The sequence below is a fragment of the Hippocampus comes genome, unplaced genomic scaffold, assembly GCF_001891065.2.
Source record: "Hippocampus comes isolate QL1 unplaced genomic scaffold, H_comes_QL1_v1.1 scaffold72, whole genome shotgun sequence".
Lineage (NCBI taxonomy): Eukaryota > Metazoa > Chordata > Actinopteri > Syngnathiformes > Syngnathidae > Hippocampus > Hippocampus comes.
Genome location: NW_017806030.1, coordinates 744,105 through 761,564, shown reverse-complemented (window position 1 = coordinate 761,564; position 17,460 = coordinate 744,105). Strand labels below are relative to the sequence as shown.

At 41.1% G+C, this 17,460-nt stretch overlaps 2 protein-coding genes across 5 annotated transcripts in view; one reads left to right on the top strand and one right to left on the bottom strand.

The window, feature by feature from the left end:
* The first annotated feature begins 1,869 nt into the window (after positions 1-1,869).
* The window catches only part of mark4b (MAP/microtubule affinity-regulating kinase 4b), a 30,234-nt gene continuing 14,643 nt past the window's right edge, over positions 1,870-17,460 (top strand). For 2 of the 4 annotated variants that reach the window (XM_019892772.1, XM_019892775.1), the window contains exons 1-3: positions 1,870-2,763; positions 12,764-12,961; positions 13,400-13,453. In XM_019892772.1, the coding sequence (XP_019748331.1) occupies positions 2,713-2,763; positions 12,764-12,961; positions 13,400-13,453 (303 nt within the window). In that variant the 5' untranslated portion in view covers positions 1,870-2,712. The remainder of the gene's footprint in view (positions 2,764-12,763; positions 12,962-13,399; positions 13,454-17,460) is intronic. The other 2 variants (XM_019892774.1, XM_019892776.1) reach the window with 1 other exon arrangement.
* Positions 9,434-11,804, bottom strand: LOC109529400 (general transcription factor II-I repeat domain-containing protein 2). Its single transcript, XM_019892777.1, has one exon. The coding sequence runs from the start codon at positions 11,470-11,472 to the stop codon at positions 9,523-9,525; it is 1,950 nt and encodes a 649-aa protein (XP_019748336.1). The 5' UTR covers positions 11,473-11,804; the 3' UTR covers positions 9,434-9,522.

Below are 17,460 nucleotides of genomic sequence, written 5' to 3'. Positions count from 1 at the left end.
AATTTTAGACTTTGTTTTTACATTAACGAAACTACCGGTAACCTTGCTTGGGACCCTCTGGGCCATGTGAGTCATAGCTTGCAGATCTCCCAAAAAATCTGGAAGAAATGTTCTCACTTAAATAAGTGCAAAAAGGAATGTTATTAAAATAATATGTCTTGCATTTTAGTGGATGAAGGCATCTCCGTTCCAGTACAAAAGGTGTAAAATTCTGAAAATAAAATTGTACCATATAATTTGAAGCCCAAATACTTTTGTATGCTGATGAAGGTTCACCACCGTCTCAACTTACTCCGGAAGCTACGACATGGGGAACTTCTAGAGATGTGTGTCTGTGTGTGTGTGTGTGGGTGGGGGGGTGCATATACTTGTAGGTGCACTAAGTGTGGTCTGACCATGTGAAAAGTGGGATTTTTATCTTAAATGTCAGTTCATTTAAAAAAAAAAAATTATTTCATTTTTACATTTTTGTTTTTATTATTATTTTCATGCCCTTTGTTTAATTGTTACATTTTTTTTATTATTTTCATGCCCTTTGTCCGAGCTGCCCACATGCCTCCCATATCCTGTTGGATGTATTGATAATTCCACATCCACTATTTTTTTGCCCTCTAATTGCTTTATCCACCTCTGACCGGACAATTCTGCTGCTTCATGGAAATATGGATGTTCTTTCCAGTATCGATCTCCACTGTCAGAGCAGTGAGCTTTCTGCTGTCCACTTTGTGAGCTGCTCTGACAGATGACAGCGCTGCTTTTGAGTGCTGCTGTTTATTTGACTTTCATTTACTTCTTCTGTTTATTTGACTTGTATTTAGTTTTTAGATTGAGGAGTAATAATCAAGAGGCAGCGAGTGAAGGATGAGGCCTTGGGTTCGGTCCATAAGATCCAGATCAGTCCAGGTAAAACACTTTGTAAAATCTGATTAGATTCTCAACACTATTCATACAAATATACATTTAAATGGATTGATGCGTTGAATGGCTCAAATAGCAATTACTTTAGAATTTGACTAGTCTAGATAAAATTTCCATGCTGTTACGTGTGATAGTTAAACGTAGGGTCGTCATTAATCTTTTTTTTTAAGTAGGCACACCAACACAGTAGTATAACCATAATTTCAGTAAACAGTTTTAGGGAAAACACTTGTTATTCATCCCTTCATCCCTCCCTTCCTTTCAATTCTTTAATCCAACTTTCCAGCATCCAGCCTTCCCCACTTCTTTTGCCTTCATGTCAATTTTCCCTTCCATTCATCCTTCCTTTGATACCATTCTTATTAATTCTCTTATTCCTTATTTGCTTCATCCTTTAAAAGGTCATATTTACTACGCACCATGACTAGTCTAAACGCAATATTCTGATTTATGTTGCATTTGTTGAAAATCCACCCATTTTTATCCATCTCAGTGGAAGGCCATTTTACATCACGGTGCCCAAGGGCTCAGCTTGTGAATCCCACATGACCATACCGGGACATTAGGTGAGCCACTTTGTTGCTGTGATGTCATTTTTTTGTCAACAGCAAGTGGCAAAATGGCTCCCCCAAGGCTAGGTGGATTTTGTTGCTTAATTAATATTCCACAAACGCAATATTAATCAGAATGCATTGTTTAGATGAGTGGACATATGATATGATTTGATATCATATATGATATGAGGAAACAATGTACCTGGCTTCTCCTTATTTGAAAAGTATATACTGTATTTTGGCGTACCATGTATTGTTTCTCAACTGTTACAGAATCCGTATTCACAAAGACAAGCACTCAGTTTGTGATAGAGAAATGTGTAGTTTCGATTACGATGTGACATTGAACGCATCGCCGCCGTGGGGAGACCTATCGTCGCTAATTACGAGGCGTCACTGAACGCATCGCGGCCATTGTCGGAGGAGGGAGGAGAAGAGGGAGAGTCAGCCTGTCTTCCCCTTTTACCGTCATCACACTGGACGTTCACCGGTCTCATTCTAGTGTCTTAAACTAACGTACCGATACCGAACTACTCTTTCAAGATTTCAAAAGACGCCGCGGAGGAGATATTAGCCTTTTGCTTTGTCGTCGCATGACCACCGGACACCGGCTACTTTCCATTGGCCGCATCCAGAAGCGGAGCGGTGGGTTTATTCTCGAGGCTTTCTTCATGACAAGGCCCCCCTGGTACATCAGTGGAAATGTGGACTCTGGGTGTGTTATCGTGACAATTCCAAATCTAAATTGACGCTTTTGTAAAGCGTGGGACATAACGGCTTGCCCGTTAGCCAGCTAGCTTCTTAGCCCGCTGCGGTTTCGCTCTAGTTTCTCGTTGGGTGTTACTGAGGACATTTGCTTCTTAACCTCCGGGATCATCCTGTTAGTGACGCCGTTTGTCCACCGGAATGCGGCGGTGGAGCTGAAGGGCCGAGAGGCAGTGAGTCCTCATTAAGTGGGGGTTGAAAGTCGGGCCCCCGTGTACAGTTTTTCTTGGTTTTTTTCGATGATGCTGAATTGGTGGAGCTGCGTGGAGCTCACTGGACTCTTTGCTGTGCTGCCTTCAAGGACCTTCACCATGAAGATTGTATGAGAGGCCACCTTTCCTCCCACCCCCAAATACGCTGCGTCTGCTGTTATTGACAGTTAGAGGGTGACTTGTCTGCCCCTGTGTGTACACTACACACAACAGTCTGCTCATTATTCTTCCTCTTCTGACCGGAATCGCACTCAGGGACGAGCATGTCTTTATTACGCGCCGCACTGCCCGGAAACGAGAGGAACCCGGATCACGTAAGTGCACGTAAACAACAACACTCACACACGCACAGTCGATGGGACGTTTAGAAGTGATGAGTCCCATCATGTCCATTTTGAGCGATGACGCCACCCCCCACCACCACCACCACCATCCATGCCCTAAAGCCAATCAATATTTAATCCAGTTGATGCAAGACCACCTTGAACAAACCCACTCAGTCCCGCTTCACCCTTTAAATGATTGGCCTCTGAAGCACACTCAAATGAAAACATATGACCAGAAAGATGACTATCAGTGTAAAGTGGATATTGGGAAAATGTGTGTGTGTGTGTGTGTGTGTGTCTGTGTGTGCTGCATGTTAGTTGCATACAAAAAGAAATTTGAAATTGTAAACATCAACAAGTAGTATGATTTTTATTATGTCCTGCAAGCTTGCCTCAATCCCACCAAATTGATAACATAGGGGTTGCCTCACACTGACTTTTTCCTATGACATGTTCTGAATAGATTTCTAATTGTCTCGAGTTTATTTCCCATCTACAGGAATTAGAAAGCAAAATATGGCACTGTAGATCTGTAAACATCTGAAGACATATACAATGAGTAAGCCCAAGTCATTTTTGCACATTATAAATTGTCAGCACCCAAAATACATTTTTGTCATTCGTGCACCCAAGACCCCATGATATTGAGTTTAAAGATAAAAATGACTCCAAAGCTTTCAGGTGGTATCCTTTCACACTGATATTTTTTCTGACAATATCTGCCTACAGACTAATGATCTTGAGGTAATTTACCTTCTGGTGAAATACAAACACACTTTTGCTCTAGTCCTCTTTGGACGTGAAAATCAGATAGCTGACATCTTAGAAACTGTTGTATTTTGGAGCATCGGAGATCCATAAACAAACAATTTCAATGTCTTTCTTCATCTTTCTTTGTTTGAAATTATGGTGCACATCGGAGGTCTGAAGCAGAAAAACTACAACTGCTCTCTGTTACACCAAAAACGCTATACTATAGTAACAATAATAAGGAACAATAATTTAAATATGAAATGGCAGCACTAACACTCCGAAGGTTAGCACAATTTATTGATAAAAACTAAACTTTCTCATTCCTAGTGCTGTACTATGACATCAGGCTCTTGCTAAAATAACACTGAAATAATAAATGACAAAACATGTTTTTGGATTCTGTGCATCATCTTTGTCTTTCAGCTCTTTCTGTGACAATATGACAGTGTCACACGCAGGCCTAGCCTATGAAATATCTCACTGTGACTTGTTTTAAGAATAGCTTGTAATATTTCCTAATTTGACTTACCCATCTTGACAGATAGCTTTGCTAAAAAAGAGGTTTAAAAATAAGTTTCTTGTGAACAGGGCCAAAGTCACAAGCCGTGGTAGCAACCTCACAATGGCAACAGCAGTAGGGCATTAATTCCACACCCTATTTCTTCCTAGCCATGTTCACGTTCCTTGTATATCCACAAGCTCATTTACAGTAATTCTGCTGAATGGCAATAATTATTCCAGGGTTAAGGTGTGACCATTAAACCTTTTTCAGTCGTACAGGCAATCTTTTATGGTTCCCTAGTCTGAGCTACAATAGTATGACCTTGCCATATGATGACAAGTTTATCTGTAACATTGTCCCTGCAGGACTGAAATATTTTGCTCAAGGCAAGTTGTGAGATTTGATCAGCATGTGTAAAGGCACCCCCACCAAAGTGGGCGTGGCTCAGTGCCTGTGTGCACATGCATGGCTTTGTTGTTTTTTCCCTAGAATGTCCACTATGTGTGCCCATGCTGTTTTAATTTCATTTTTAGTCACGTAAATAGACATTTTGAGGAGATCAGCATTCTCCAAAATGCAATATATGTATGTGTGTGTGTGTGTGTGTGTGTGTGTGTGTGTGTGTGTGTGTGTGTGTGTGTGTGTGTGTGTGTGTGTGTGTGTGTTTTTTCCCAGTCTTGCTTGGCAACATATTGCGTCGTCAAATCTATCATGAATAGTCTCGGAAAGAAGACTCATGAAACCATGGTTGAAAAGACAGAGGAAGTATGCCAATTTGGCTCAAAGCACCCTTTTTATGATTTGATGATACTTGGTAACGTCTTCTGAAATATTTTGAAATTTCAGCCCCTGAAGCCAGTTTCACTTAACAATATGAAATTGGTTAGGCGTGGGAGTCATGAGTCCACCCACAAAAAATTATCATGAAGCCATGCCTGGATAAACAAAGGAAGTCTGCCCTTTTTTTTTCCCAGGGCGTTATTAGTTGGTCCTTGAAAGATGAACTCGTCCTTGAGATTTTGTCTGATAGCCTACAAACAAGTGTGGCGCACCTCCCAACCAGCTGCTTTAATTTCCCTTTTGTGTTTCCTGGACTCACCAAGTTAAGTCATAGACTTGCTGTCACAACTTGTTTGCCAGCACGAGCACCACACCTCAGGTCCTCCATCATGTGCTCCACTGAGGCCCAGTCAGCCATGCATGACACCTACAAAATTTGATATGAGGTGACCTATATTTTTCAGGTTTTGTTTTTCACCCAGACTGCGTGGTAAGGTCAGAGAAATGGCACAGTCACAGCAACGTTCCGTCTTAAAGCTTGCGCTCTGGGATGTTGATTGATGTGCTGTCTGTTTTCTCTTAGCATCTCTTACCAAGATGGCCACCCGCAAGTCGCTACACAATGCCGCAATGAGCGTTTGTGAGTGCTGATAAAGCTTCATTAAACTATATGACAAAGGTCTTTCCTTGGAAGCACGCTTGCTTGCCATTGTGACACTTTGTGACATCGTGTTTGAAGTCCAGAATTTCCTCCAGGCATCTGTAGCACTTTTTATATTTTGTTTCTCTTCGTAAAAGACTCCTTGGCAGCACTCCGATGGCATTTGTGTATTTAGACCATTAGAGCCCTCAAAGAATACTTAAATAAAGGAACACCTTATTTGGCAACAGTAGCCCTCATAAGTCGCACAGCATGTTTCCTCAGTTGGGTTTACCTCTGCCCATACTGGTTAGCAACAAATAGTAAGATAAGTTATTGTTTGCTAGTCCCAGGTCGGAGTAATAGCGTTTGCCTTTTGGATTTCATTGGAGGGGGGGGAGGGGGGTGTTGATACTGAGGGGAAGAAAGCTGGTGTGGAATGATTGGCAACAATGAGGACATGCCAGTATTTTGAATTAGTATTTCTTTTCTAGATAATATGCTTCGGTTTAAGTTACTGATGGTGTAGTGGTACATTTGCCTGACTTGTGTGTGGAAAGCGTGGGGTCGGTTCCCACTCAGTGACGGTGTGATTGTGGGTGTGAATGGTTGTCTGTCTCTAAATGTGCCCTGCGACTGACTGGCGACCAGTTAAGATGGTAGTCCGCCTTTTGCCCAAAGTCAGCTGGCACAGGCTCCAGCAACCCCGCGACCCTCTTCAGGATAAGCGGTGTTGAAAATGGAATGGAGAGATGGATGCTTCAGTTTTGAATCTGTGAAGAGAGAGTTGACGTGCCTTGTCAAAAACATCCCGATTTATCTCATCTGTCCAGAGGGCAATCTCCCATAAGCTTTGTGGTTTGTCAATATGCATTGACAAATTCTAGACTGTGTTTTTTTTAATTATTTGCTTTCATCATTGCTGATAAGTCGTATTCCATAAAGTCAACTTTCGCTCGAGTAACGAGATGCTGTTTGAAACTTATGTACCTTGACCTTATAGTCCACCTTTTATTTACTTGGAAGATGTTCTGGAATCTTTGTTTACCATTCATTTGTTCTATTTTCCGATTGCAATCACGTCCAGGGAGAATGACTCCAGTCCTGTGGACTGTTAACTTCTGAAAATATGCAACAGTAACATCAGCAACATCAAGCTGCTTGGAGTCGGTCTGATCGTAATTTCGGCATTTATGTGCTTATTGATGGATAGTTTCAGCTGAAACTTATCTGCCAAGTATCGAAGGGGTTACCCAAGTAGCCGATGACACATAAGGGTCGAGGAGATATGTTGACAAATTGTGAGGTTACACTGTTTTCTCAAATTCAAAGGCAGACAGTTTTTTGACCAGCTTTTCTTTTGGGAATATCACATCATAACATTTGCATCTTTCATCCAACGCCAAAACCTGTCATCTGATTTTCCAAATTAATTAATTCAGGTTTAAATGGCTTTTCCAAACAGAGTTAGCATTTGCCAGACTGTCATTTTTGGGCACTCTTGTCATGTTGCTACTTTTTGTGTTCTATGTTCAGTGTAGTACACGCCATGAACCAAACAGCACATTGACTACATGCCACCTTTTAAATATGGTAGGCAGACTGATGACTCCAAACTTTTTCTGTGCAATTAATAAGTATCAACACGTTTCTATTTTTATTTCTTATGGGATCATGTTTCCAAATGTGACTACTGACTGCATTGTTGCTGTTACAGGTTAAGCGACTTCTGGGCGCACTTTCTGCAATGATAAACCACTGTAAGACAGAGAATGCACATGTAATAGTTTTGAGCTGTGTTGTCAAGCTTAAAGCGTCAATTGTGTTTTCACCTGGATGTACTCCAAATGAGCAAGTCAAAGCCTTCAGGGATCTTACGTCTGCTTCAAGTGAAATGCCCCGTACTGAAAAATGCAATGACAATGCAATGCTGACGTAGTTGCCTTGTAGACCCGCACAGCGGACGGAAATATTTGTCATATGTTCACTTTCTGTGGGAAAGGTTACACATGCCTGTCAAGTATATTAGAAAGGGGCAGGAAAAGGATATATGGTCTGTTTCTTCTTCGAGACTACCTAACCCTGTCAAGAGTCCTGTAATACAGTATTGGCAGGGCTAGCCATAAGCAAATGTACAATTGCCCCATTCTATTTTTTTTGACATCTCTGGTGAATCCCCATTTGTCACGCGGAATAGCACAAAGAAATTGACAACACCCCCCCCTCCCCCAACAAACTTTAAACTAGGGCTGAACAATTTTGAAAAAGAATCAAATTGTGATTGATTGTTTCCTCAATATTGAGATTCATCGTAGAAAGGGTTCTGTCAGTCGTCATCTGTACCTGTGGGTAAAAAACAAAAAAAAAAAACAAAAAAAGCAAAAAAGGACGTTTTTTTGTTTTTTTTTTTTTTTTTTTTTTTTTTTGTTTTTTACCCACAGGTACAGATGACGACTGACAGAACCCTTTCTACGATGGAACTTTCCTGTACGACTGAGAGCCTCCACAAGCAATATTGAGATTGCGATTTCATATTTGATTCGTTTTCTTTTTCTCGGTTACGCTGGCACTAAAATAAAGACAAATGAACCATGAAGAAATGTGAAAGACGGTTTAATTACTTCAATTACAGTTGCTAACTTACAAAACACTTTGACTTTTGTAGTCTTTTAAGCGTTCAATAAACAGCTGAAAAATGCATTGGCGACTGCATTGACAGCTTTCCATGATGTAGCGGGAATTTCTGCATGGATAATTTTATACATTCATTAAAAAAAAAGAGCTTTTGTTTTAGAAAAATGCTAAACAATATTTCAACATTAAAAGTGAGGACAACTGGCAATTGTCCACAGATTTTACCATGAATCATTAAATGGACACACATGATTTAGTTTGGTGGGCCACAGAAAATGATGTGAGGAGACGAATCTTGCCGCCAGGCTTTGAGCTTTGCATAAGTGTTATCATGTCTTTGTTATTTGCTGTCATCGCTCAGACGGGAAGTGATGCAAAGGAACTTCTTGTAGTTCTTTCCAATGCTGTAAGGATATCACTGGCATTTGTGATGAGACAAAAATGTTGGGACAGTTGAAAACGGAAGAAAATGTGATGTTGCGCAACACTAAAACCTTTGGGGTTTGGCTCTGAATTGTCTGGCAACAGTTGACTTTTGTTGCTGTCGCCGCAACCATGCAACACAATAGTGTGGTGACAATCAATCAAACTCATTAACAAAATGGACGTGACTTGTTAAATAACACCTGTGTCAAGCGATGACTCACCCGTGTCTATTTTCATCATGCCGGGAGACACTCGCTGTTTGTGTGAGAGTGCGTGCGAAAGGAAATGTGTGTGTATGTGTGAGTGAGAGAGCGAGAGATTTTGTGTGTGTGGGAGAGAGAGTATTTGTGTACGAATGAACAACCTTGGAGGAAAAGGAAACTGGTGTTACCGCGGCAGGGGTGGGAGGTAAACTCAAGGTTACGCCACTTTGCTTCAGCTGGGCCACAACGTCACATTTCCTGGAGTCCATGCATTTCCTATTACAACACACACACACACACACACACACACACACACAGACACACATACACACACACACACACACACACACACACACACACACACACAATGTGACCGCAGCACACTTCGTTGTGCCATCGTCATTGTTTTTCTTAGAGCAGGGGTGTCCAAACTTTTTGCCAAGGGGGCCAGATTTTATGTGGTAAAATGTCGGGGGGCCGACCTTGGCTGACCTTCTTTACATTGAACAACAATATTGTGAAACAAATTATAGTAAGCCAGTCTGTGTTTCACATTTCCATTTTTATTTTAATTTCAACAATCTTAAGCATTTCTTTTGGTTCATTTGAAACAGGTATATCAAATGTAACTGAATATTCACTTGACTTTTTCTTGAACAGAAGTCTCCTGAGTGCAAATTGCAACATACGAAACATAAAATGTATCACCATGACTTTTCAATACTCACAAAGCCTTGACTCGAACAACAGGGAAATGAACAAGCAATACACATATCCACAACTGCGGGGATCATTTGAAATATGACATATCAGTCAATATAAATGTTGATTGAACTTTTAAAAGTTTGCTCTGGAATGAAACTTAGGACTGATGTAGATCTTAACAAACATTTATTCAGAGACTTATTGCCAGCTGACAAATGACTTGTTTGTCTTAATGTGACGGGTGATATTAGGGATCTGGATTGAAGCACAAAGGGCAGGTCTGGCTCAAAAGCAGATGTATTGATGCGCAAAATGTCTCGCAGGTGATTGTCCGTTAGCCGTGTCCTCACACAGCTTTTATTTATGTTCATAACCGAGAATGTCTTCTCACACAAATACGTCGACCCAAACAAGCTCAGCATTTTCTTTGCAAACGCTCGAATCTCTCGGAACCTGTCCTTATTGAGCTGTCGGTAAAAGTTGGCCAGAGAAAGTTCCTGGTGCCGACTGCGGCTCTCAGCATCACACTGCAACTCAATGAGCTCCAGCTGCAAGTGGTCTGGAACATCATCTGTGTCCACAGAAAAAGGTGAGGAAAACAAAGTGATATCCTTCTCGATAGCTGCAAAATCTTGAAAGCGTTGTCTGAACTCTTCAGCCAGAGATGAAATAGCTGATGCGTACCTCCTCGTTTGCGCACTGACATTGCTCTGTGGGAATGTGGTCATGATTTCTTGCAGCGCTGGAAAGTGTGCAGTATTGGGTTGGGTCTGCGACAGGTGTCTTTCAAACAATTTCAGCTTAATTCCAAAGGCTTTGATGTGTGAATATAATTGGCTTATGACTGCGTCTGGTCCCTGGAGACTGGTGTTGAGGATATTAAGGTGCTTTGTGATATCAACCAGAAAACCCAAATCAGACAGCCACTTAGGGTCACTTAGTTCTTGCATAGGTTGTCCCTTTTCAGCCAAAAACTCACTGATTTGCTGCCTAAGAGAGTAGAAGCGTGACAGTGCAGAACCCCGACTGAGCCAGCGCACGTCAGTGTAATAGACAACATCTCCATATTCCGCGTGAATCTCACTTAGAAACTGTTGAAACTGACGGTGGCATAGCGCTCTGGAGCGGATATAGTTAATAGTTTTTATCACCGGTTTCATAACATGTTCGTATCGCAGATGTTTGGCACACAGAACTTGCTGATGAATGATGCAATGGAGTTTTACAGCTTTACCCCCTTCTTCACTTACTTTGTTACTTATTAATGTCGCTAGTCCACTTCGATCGCCGGTCATGGATGGTGCACCATCAGTAATAATCCCAGAAATTTTGTTCCACGGGAGTTTCATGTCATTCACGGCAGCGCAAACAGAAGAGAATATGTCCGTTCCTCTTGTTTGGGTTTTCAGGCTCTGGAGGTCCAGTAGTTCTTCAGTCACGTTCATTTCATTGTCCACTCCCCTCAGAAAAACAAGTAACTGAGCAGTGTCCGAGGCGTCTGTGCTTTCGTCGCAAGCCAGCGAAAAAAAATCAAACTCTTTTCCTCTGTCTCCCAATTGTCGTTTGATGTCCGCTGAGAGTTCTTCAATCCTGCGTGCCACAGTGTTACGTGCCAGGCAGACTTTGGCAAACTCTTGCTGCTTCTCAGGGCATATTTTCTTCACCATCGTCATCATGCAGTCTTTGATGAATTCACCTTCGTTGAAAGGTTTGGAACGTTTTGCGATCAGCGTTGCTACCGCATAACTCGCCGCTGTGGCGTTCTCGTTTGACTCTCGAGCTCTTGCAAAATACTGCTGCTGTGAGATTAAACGAGCTTCAAACTGCTTCAATTTCTCTGTGCGTTCCTTGCCTGTAATCATGTCGTACATGTCAGCGTGTCTTGTTTGGTAATGTCGCTTGACATTATAATCTTTAAAAACAGCCACTGTCTCTTGGCAAATGAGGCAGACACAGTTGTTGCGTATTTCAGTGAAGAAATAATCCAATTTCCATCCATCCTTGAATCGTCGTCCCTCGCAGTCAACTTTCCTTTTTCTGTTGATTGTCGCCATTTTAGAAAACTGGGAAGTGAATATGTGCACGGAGTGATGTCTCGTAGACTCGTGAGTGATGTCTCGTAGAGTGCTACTGCCCTCTAGTGGCTAAATGCTATTACTCATTTCGTGAATGCTATTACTCATTTAGCCACTAGAGGGAAGCAGAACTATATGAGACATCACTCACCAGTCTACGAGACCTCACTCCGTGCGATACGTGTCCCATTGTGCACAACCTGCGGGCCAGACGGCACTGATTTTATGACAGAGGCCGAGGGCCGGATGAAATTCGACCGCGGGCCGGATTTTGCCCGCGGGCCGGACTTTGGACATGCCTGTCTTAGAGTATGTCAGATATTATCGGTGGAACACGATGTAAGAAGTAGCAAATTAACTTTTTTAGTCGCTGGGAATAATACCCGGTACCACCTCCATCTCACTCACGCTCCTTTCTTCTTGTAGAGTTGTACAGGTGAGGCAAGGCTAGCTCAGCAAAACATTTGCGGCTTGAAAGCACAGTCTTTACTCCACTTGGCACATAAAGCTTTGGGCGGGTTCGCTCATTCCAATTTGCAGTATCTCTCAAAAGTCCTTCAGGTTGGATGGGGAACATTTGGTGTACAACCATTTTCAAATTTCCCCATGAATGGCCAAGCAGTATATATTGTGCATGTGATTTTTTTTTCCATTTGTTTATTTTAATTGTTATTCATTTGCAAAATTATCAAAGTTTTTTTCTTCTTCATGTTGTCATTATGGAGTGTTGAATTTTGTGGTGAAAAAATAATGTAATCCATTTTCCAGTACGGCTAAAATTACAAGAGAAAGTGAAGCGGTGTGAATACTTTCCAGAGCCACTGTGAGCCAGCGTTCATTGTTGCAATTCCACTTGTGAACATCACCAGATTCTGAATCAAACGTGTTCTCAGCAGATTTCCTCCTTGATATCTAACATAGAGCAAATCAACGGAACTTGTGATCCAGTTGCCGATCACCACACTGAGCATGTGGACAATATTCACAGCACTTTACTTTTTTAAAAAAAAAAATTTATTTTGGATAAATGAGCAAAAATGTGAAATAATATACCTTATATTTTCCATTGCCATAATGGGGTATTGTGTGTAAAATTTTAACTGTAGAAAATTAATCCATTTTAGAGCAAAGCTGCAATGCATCAAATGTGGGGAAAAAATGGAATCACGGTGAATACTTTGGAGACGCTGAGGATAATTTGCTGATGTTTGCTGCACAGTGACTGGTTGAATCTTTTCTGATGCCGACTGTTCATCTGTTGTCTCCTCAGCACACCTCGCTGTCCACCAGCCGCACGGACAAGGGTTCGGGCTGGTCCAGCCGCTCGCTGGGTGCCAGATGCCGCAACTCCATCGCCCTGTGCTCAGATGAACAGCCGCACATCGGAAATTACAGGCTGCTCAAGACCATTGGCAAGGGCAACTTTGCCAAGGTTAAACTGGCGCGACACATCCTGACGGGTAGAGAGGTACGTTTTTTGAAGACTTGAACTTCAAGGCTGGATTTACACAGCAGGTCCAAGTAACTAATTCCATAGTAACGTGTGTAACACCTCTAACATAGCATACATTCATCATATTTAATCTCGGTAGAACTGTAATGGGCCTGATTGTGATGTGTGCCTTGCAACATGGACGTAAAAGACTTATTGCAAATTTAACTTGTCTAAAAAAGGTCAGAAAGGAAACATCCTGTCATATGAGTGTTGCCCTGCCGTACACACACACACATGACAACGTGAGAGTAGTTGGCTTGACAAAGGCACTGTTGATCCTGGTTGGTTTGTGGTATTTTTTCGCAGCAAAAAAAAAAATGTAGCTTGTTCTGTACAAAGTGTAGACTGTCTTCATGGAACCTACTGTTTTTTTATGGTCATTGACTTGTGTTCCTTTTGTTTGTTGTTTAGGTTGCAATAAAAATCATTGATAAAACACAACTCAACCCTTCAAGCCTACAGAAGGTAAGTGAATTTTTTTAATATTTAATGAATATTTCGGGTGATGTAAAATTCACTTCCAAATGTTGATTTGTTATCATTTTCAATTTTTTATACCATATATTTCTGTTTTGATTTAAGTCTTTTTATTTTGTAGGTACTTTTATTATTAAAAAAAATATTTTTATATGTTTTACATTCAATCTGTCTGTTTTATATTTTCTTATTTTATTTTTAATGTATATGTTTCACTATATTATAATTGTCTTATGTTCACTATTTTCATGATGAGAGCCTCAGGAACTCATATTGAAGTGAGGGAAAGAGCTTTGTTTAGTTAGGACATAACCATGTCTAAGACCACACCAGCGAATGTTTGAATGACTTTTTCTTAGCTCAAGGTGCCAGTGTGTACCGATCATGTTATCTCCCTGTACAAATCAACATCAAACATGAGGCATTTGGGGCTTTTCTGTCTTGTTTCTAAACCTTGGTTATAGTTTCTCACACTTGGTACAAATTGCTCTTTGTACAGAAAATAAACGTAGCCTTTGTCTGATTATCGGCTGACTTAATCATTACTGTCCCAACAACAAAACGAAAAATCCATTCACCATCGCGCACACGCACACACACACACACACACACACACACACACACACACACACACACACACACACACACGCGTGCGTGCGCGCTGATACACTCACAACACACACAGCTGCCCTATTGATGAGTTGTCTACTGGTTAGCTAACAAGTGTTGATAAACCCAAGTATCGATGGCGTCTGGCCCTCCCTGTGCAATACTGGCTCTCACTGACTCAAAATAGCTATCTAGCTCGACTGTAGTGCAAATGATCTGCTCGTTTTTTTGTTTGTTTGTTTGTTTGTTTGTTTGTTTGTTTTTTAAATGTAAGCGAAGGAAAAAAGCCACCTCAACTTTATTCACAAAGTGACACTGCCAACCATCCGTCTGGTATTCATGTGACAGCCTTTTCACTTAACTTTTTGACAACAATGACACGAGATTTCCAGAAACAATTTGAGCAGATTGTTGTCAAGTAAAGGTACCTAGGTACCACGTGAAACAGCAAATGTGAGGATTTTGGTGCTTTATTTTTTGGGATCCTTGTTTCAGGTGGTATCTGGTACCACAGTCTAGGGCTGAGCGATTTTGAAAAACAATCTGATTGCTATTTTTCCCACTAAATCTGGTTTTTAGAAGATAGCGGCGGCTCGGAAGTCTAAACCGTATGCGGCGAGTGGTTTAATGACCCACAAAAGTCAACGATCCTAAAAGGTTGGTCGCCAAGCGCCCACAACGGCAATGGTGAAATCAGATTGCATCGTTTGAGCCCTTGGCTCCTCTGGCGAAAGGTTTGCACGTTTCCTTTCTTGATAGCACAACCGTTTTCTTTGGCTTTCAGGACGCCGTCGTACCCATGACCGTCCTTTTGTTTTTTTTTTTAATGTTAGATTTATTGTCAAGACGTCGTCATTCCGGTATTTATCGAGCATCTCGCGTTGCATCCACAATTGCAGTTGCAACTTTTTCAGGAGATTGTTGTCATGTAAATGTGCCCTTGTGCGGCCCAGTAGTGACACTGATAAAGTGTTTGGAGACTGTGTTTGAACCGTCGAGCCATGCTGGGAAGCTTCTTTTCTTCTTTTTAGTCCCCTGTGCTGGCCCCCTAAACTGAGAGCTGAATTCCAGACAGGGGAACAAAAGGGCAGCAGGCCGGGTTGCGGATTTGTGGGGCCTGGGCACGGGACAGGAGAAAGACAAGATAGAGAGAAGACACACTACGCGGACTTGGTCGTCTCACCACCTTTTGTCTGCATGTGTAATGCAATTATATGCATTTCTATTGTGTCATATTGTAGGCCCAGAGTGCTTTGTTATGGTTATGTTTGGAGAATATGTAGACAAGAGGACAGCCATGTTGAGAACAGCTTTTCCCACAAGTATTATCAACACAACACTGACAAATTGGGCAACATCTCACTGCCAATACAAAGCACTTCAGGTGAAACAAATGTGGCTTCATTGAAGACCATAGTTCCTGTGCTCAAAACACACTAAAGAAGACCCTGCTACGTGGGGTGGTGTTACTTTCAAGAGGTCAAGGAATCTTGGGACTAGGGTCAGCAACTCTGATAATACTGTATTTGATTAGAATATTCTAGTTCCAGGAACAAGGTGAATGTAAATGTGGTGAAGCTGAAGGTAGCTATGGTATTTTAAAAAAAAAATTATATATGATATATTTATTATTATTATTATTTTTTTTTTATTTCATTTTTTTCCCTCCCCTACTTGTTATAGGAGAGCTTACCGCCAGTAGCACTTATACCACCATATGAGAATCACTCCTCTAGATTGTCCATACAGGCGTGAATCTGAGTGTGAGTGGCGGTTTGTCTATTTGCAATGTGACTGGCTGATAACCACCAGTCCACGGGTTACAACAAACACTTCTTTCACCAAAAGTCAGTTTTGTTTGATTGAAGGCTGTCAATTGTTCATGCTTGTTTGTCTACCAGCCATACCCTCAGCTGCCTACCAGTCCAGGGCGTACTACGCCTCTCCCTTAACGTCACCTTATGAGGAGAAGCGCTATTGAAAATGGGTGGATAAAATCAATGACACAGCGTACCGGTCTGTGCGCTTGTAATCAAATTAAGTTAAGTAGAGCATCTGAGTGCTTTAAGAAGAATTAAGAGGATGAGCCTGTCACCTCCACTTTAAATTTTCCACATCTCGTCAATCATGAGCAGAGATGAATGAGGTTTACATTTCTCTCGAACATTTCCATTCCGCCTTGCTCTTTGAAACCCTGTCTGGATCTTTTTCACTTACTGCCCAGCTGTCATGACAACGGACATGCCGCGTCATGGTTGCTGTGACAATGTCGGCATTAATCCCCCTGAGGGCCACAACGCGGGCTGCACACACAGCTGCTGTGATTTACTCATAAAATGTCATAACGTTTCAAATAGTTACTATGGTCCTCAGTTTACGAAAGGAGTTCCACCCCTATGGAGACGAATCCTTGAAAAGGCCGTGCAGCTTCGATGCCATGCCAATAAGTGATTATTTTGGTCATGGTAATCGGGACTTTTTTTGTAACACCCTATCTGGATTATGGATTCTATTTACAGTAAATTCATAACCACCTCACAACCTCATGCTACTTCATTATGGTGACATCATTTAGGGAGTGCTGCATGCATTACTTGACGTCTGCAGACTCTGGACCTGTTCGACCAGGCCAAATGTCTCATCTCATTTACACAAATGGAGAAAAGTGCAACGTTGCAGTGAGGAAATAAGGAAGTGAAGCTTCTTGGTCTTCACTTACTCTCACGGACTGCGGCCGCATTAATCGTATGTTTCCTTTTTTATTTTTATTTTTTCCCCCCCATGTCGCCGTTTTGCTTTCACGCCATTGTAATTGGGCATTTGACCGAGGAATTTTCCTTCCTTGTATTAGAACCCTTACAGAGGTGGAATTAAGGGCTGTTTCGACAGCTGCTTATTGTTGAAAATAACATTGGAATGAAAAGTCACACATGGATGACTCCACATTCGGCCCTTTAATCTCGCCGACCAAACAAAGGCATTGTCAAAAATCCTGAAACATGTGGGGGGGGGGGGTATATCCATAAAATTGGTGAAATAAAATGTAGTTATTCATTTGATTAAATAATTGTTTGAATGATTTCTTGTACATAATAAATAAAAAAAATGAGTAGAATAAATAATTTAAATTTAATCTGTTTTATTTCAATAAATGTTTGGTTAACTAATTAAAATAATAGTTAATAATACAAATTTGAAAAAAAGAATTCACTTAATAAAATAAACATTTTGCATAGATATAACAAATGTTTAATAATGTATTATAATAGAAATGATTGATTTCCGAACATTAATTATAAATTACATTTATTTAAGCTGATTTTATTAAAATCAAGTTTTATGCATACAATAAAAATGTATTCATTTTAATACATTTAATTATAACT

Excerpts from the sequence above, each read along its gene's own strand:
- LOC109529400 (XM_019892777.1), bottom strand. The coding sequence starts at position 11,472 with ATGGCGACAATCAACAGAAAAAGGAAAGTTGACTGCGAGGGACGACGA.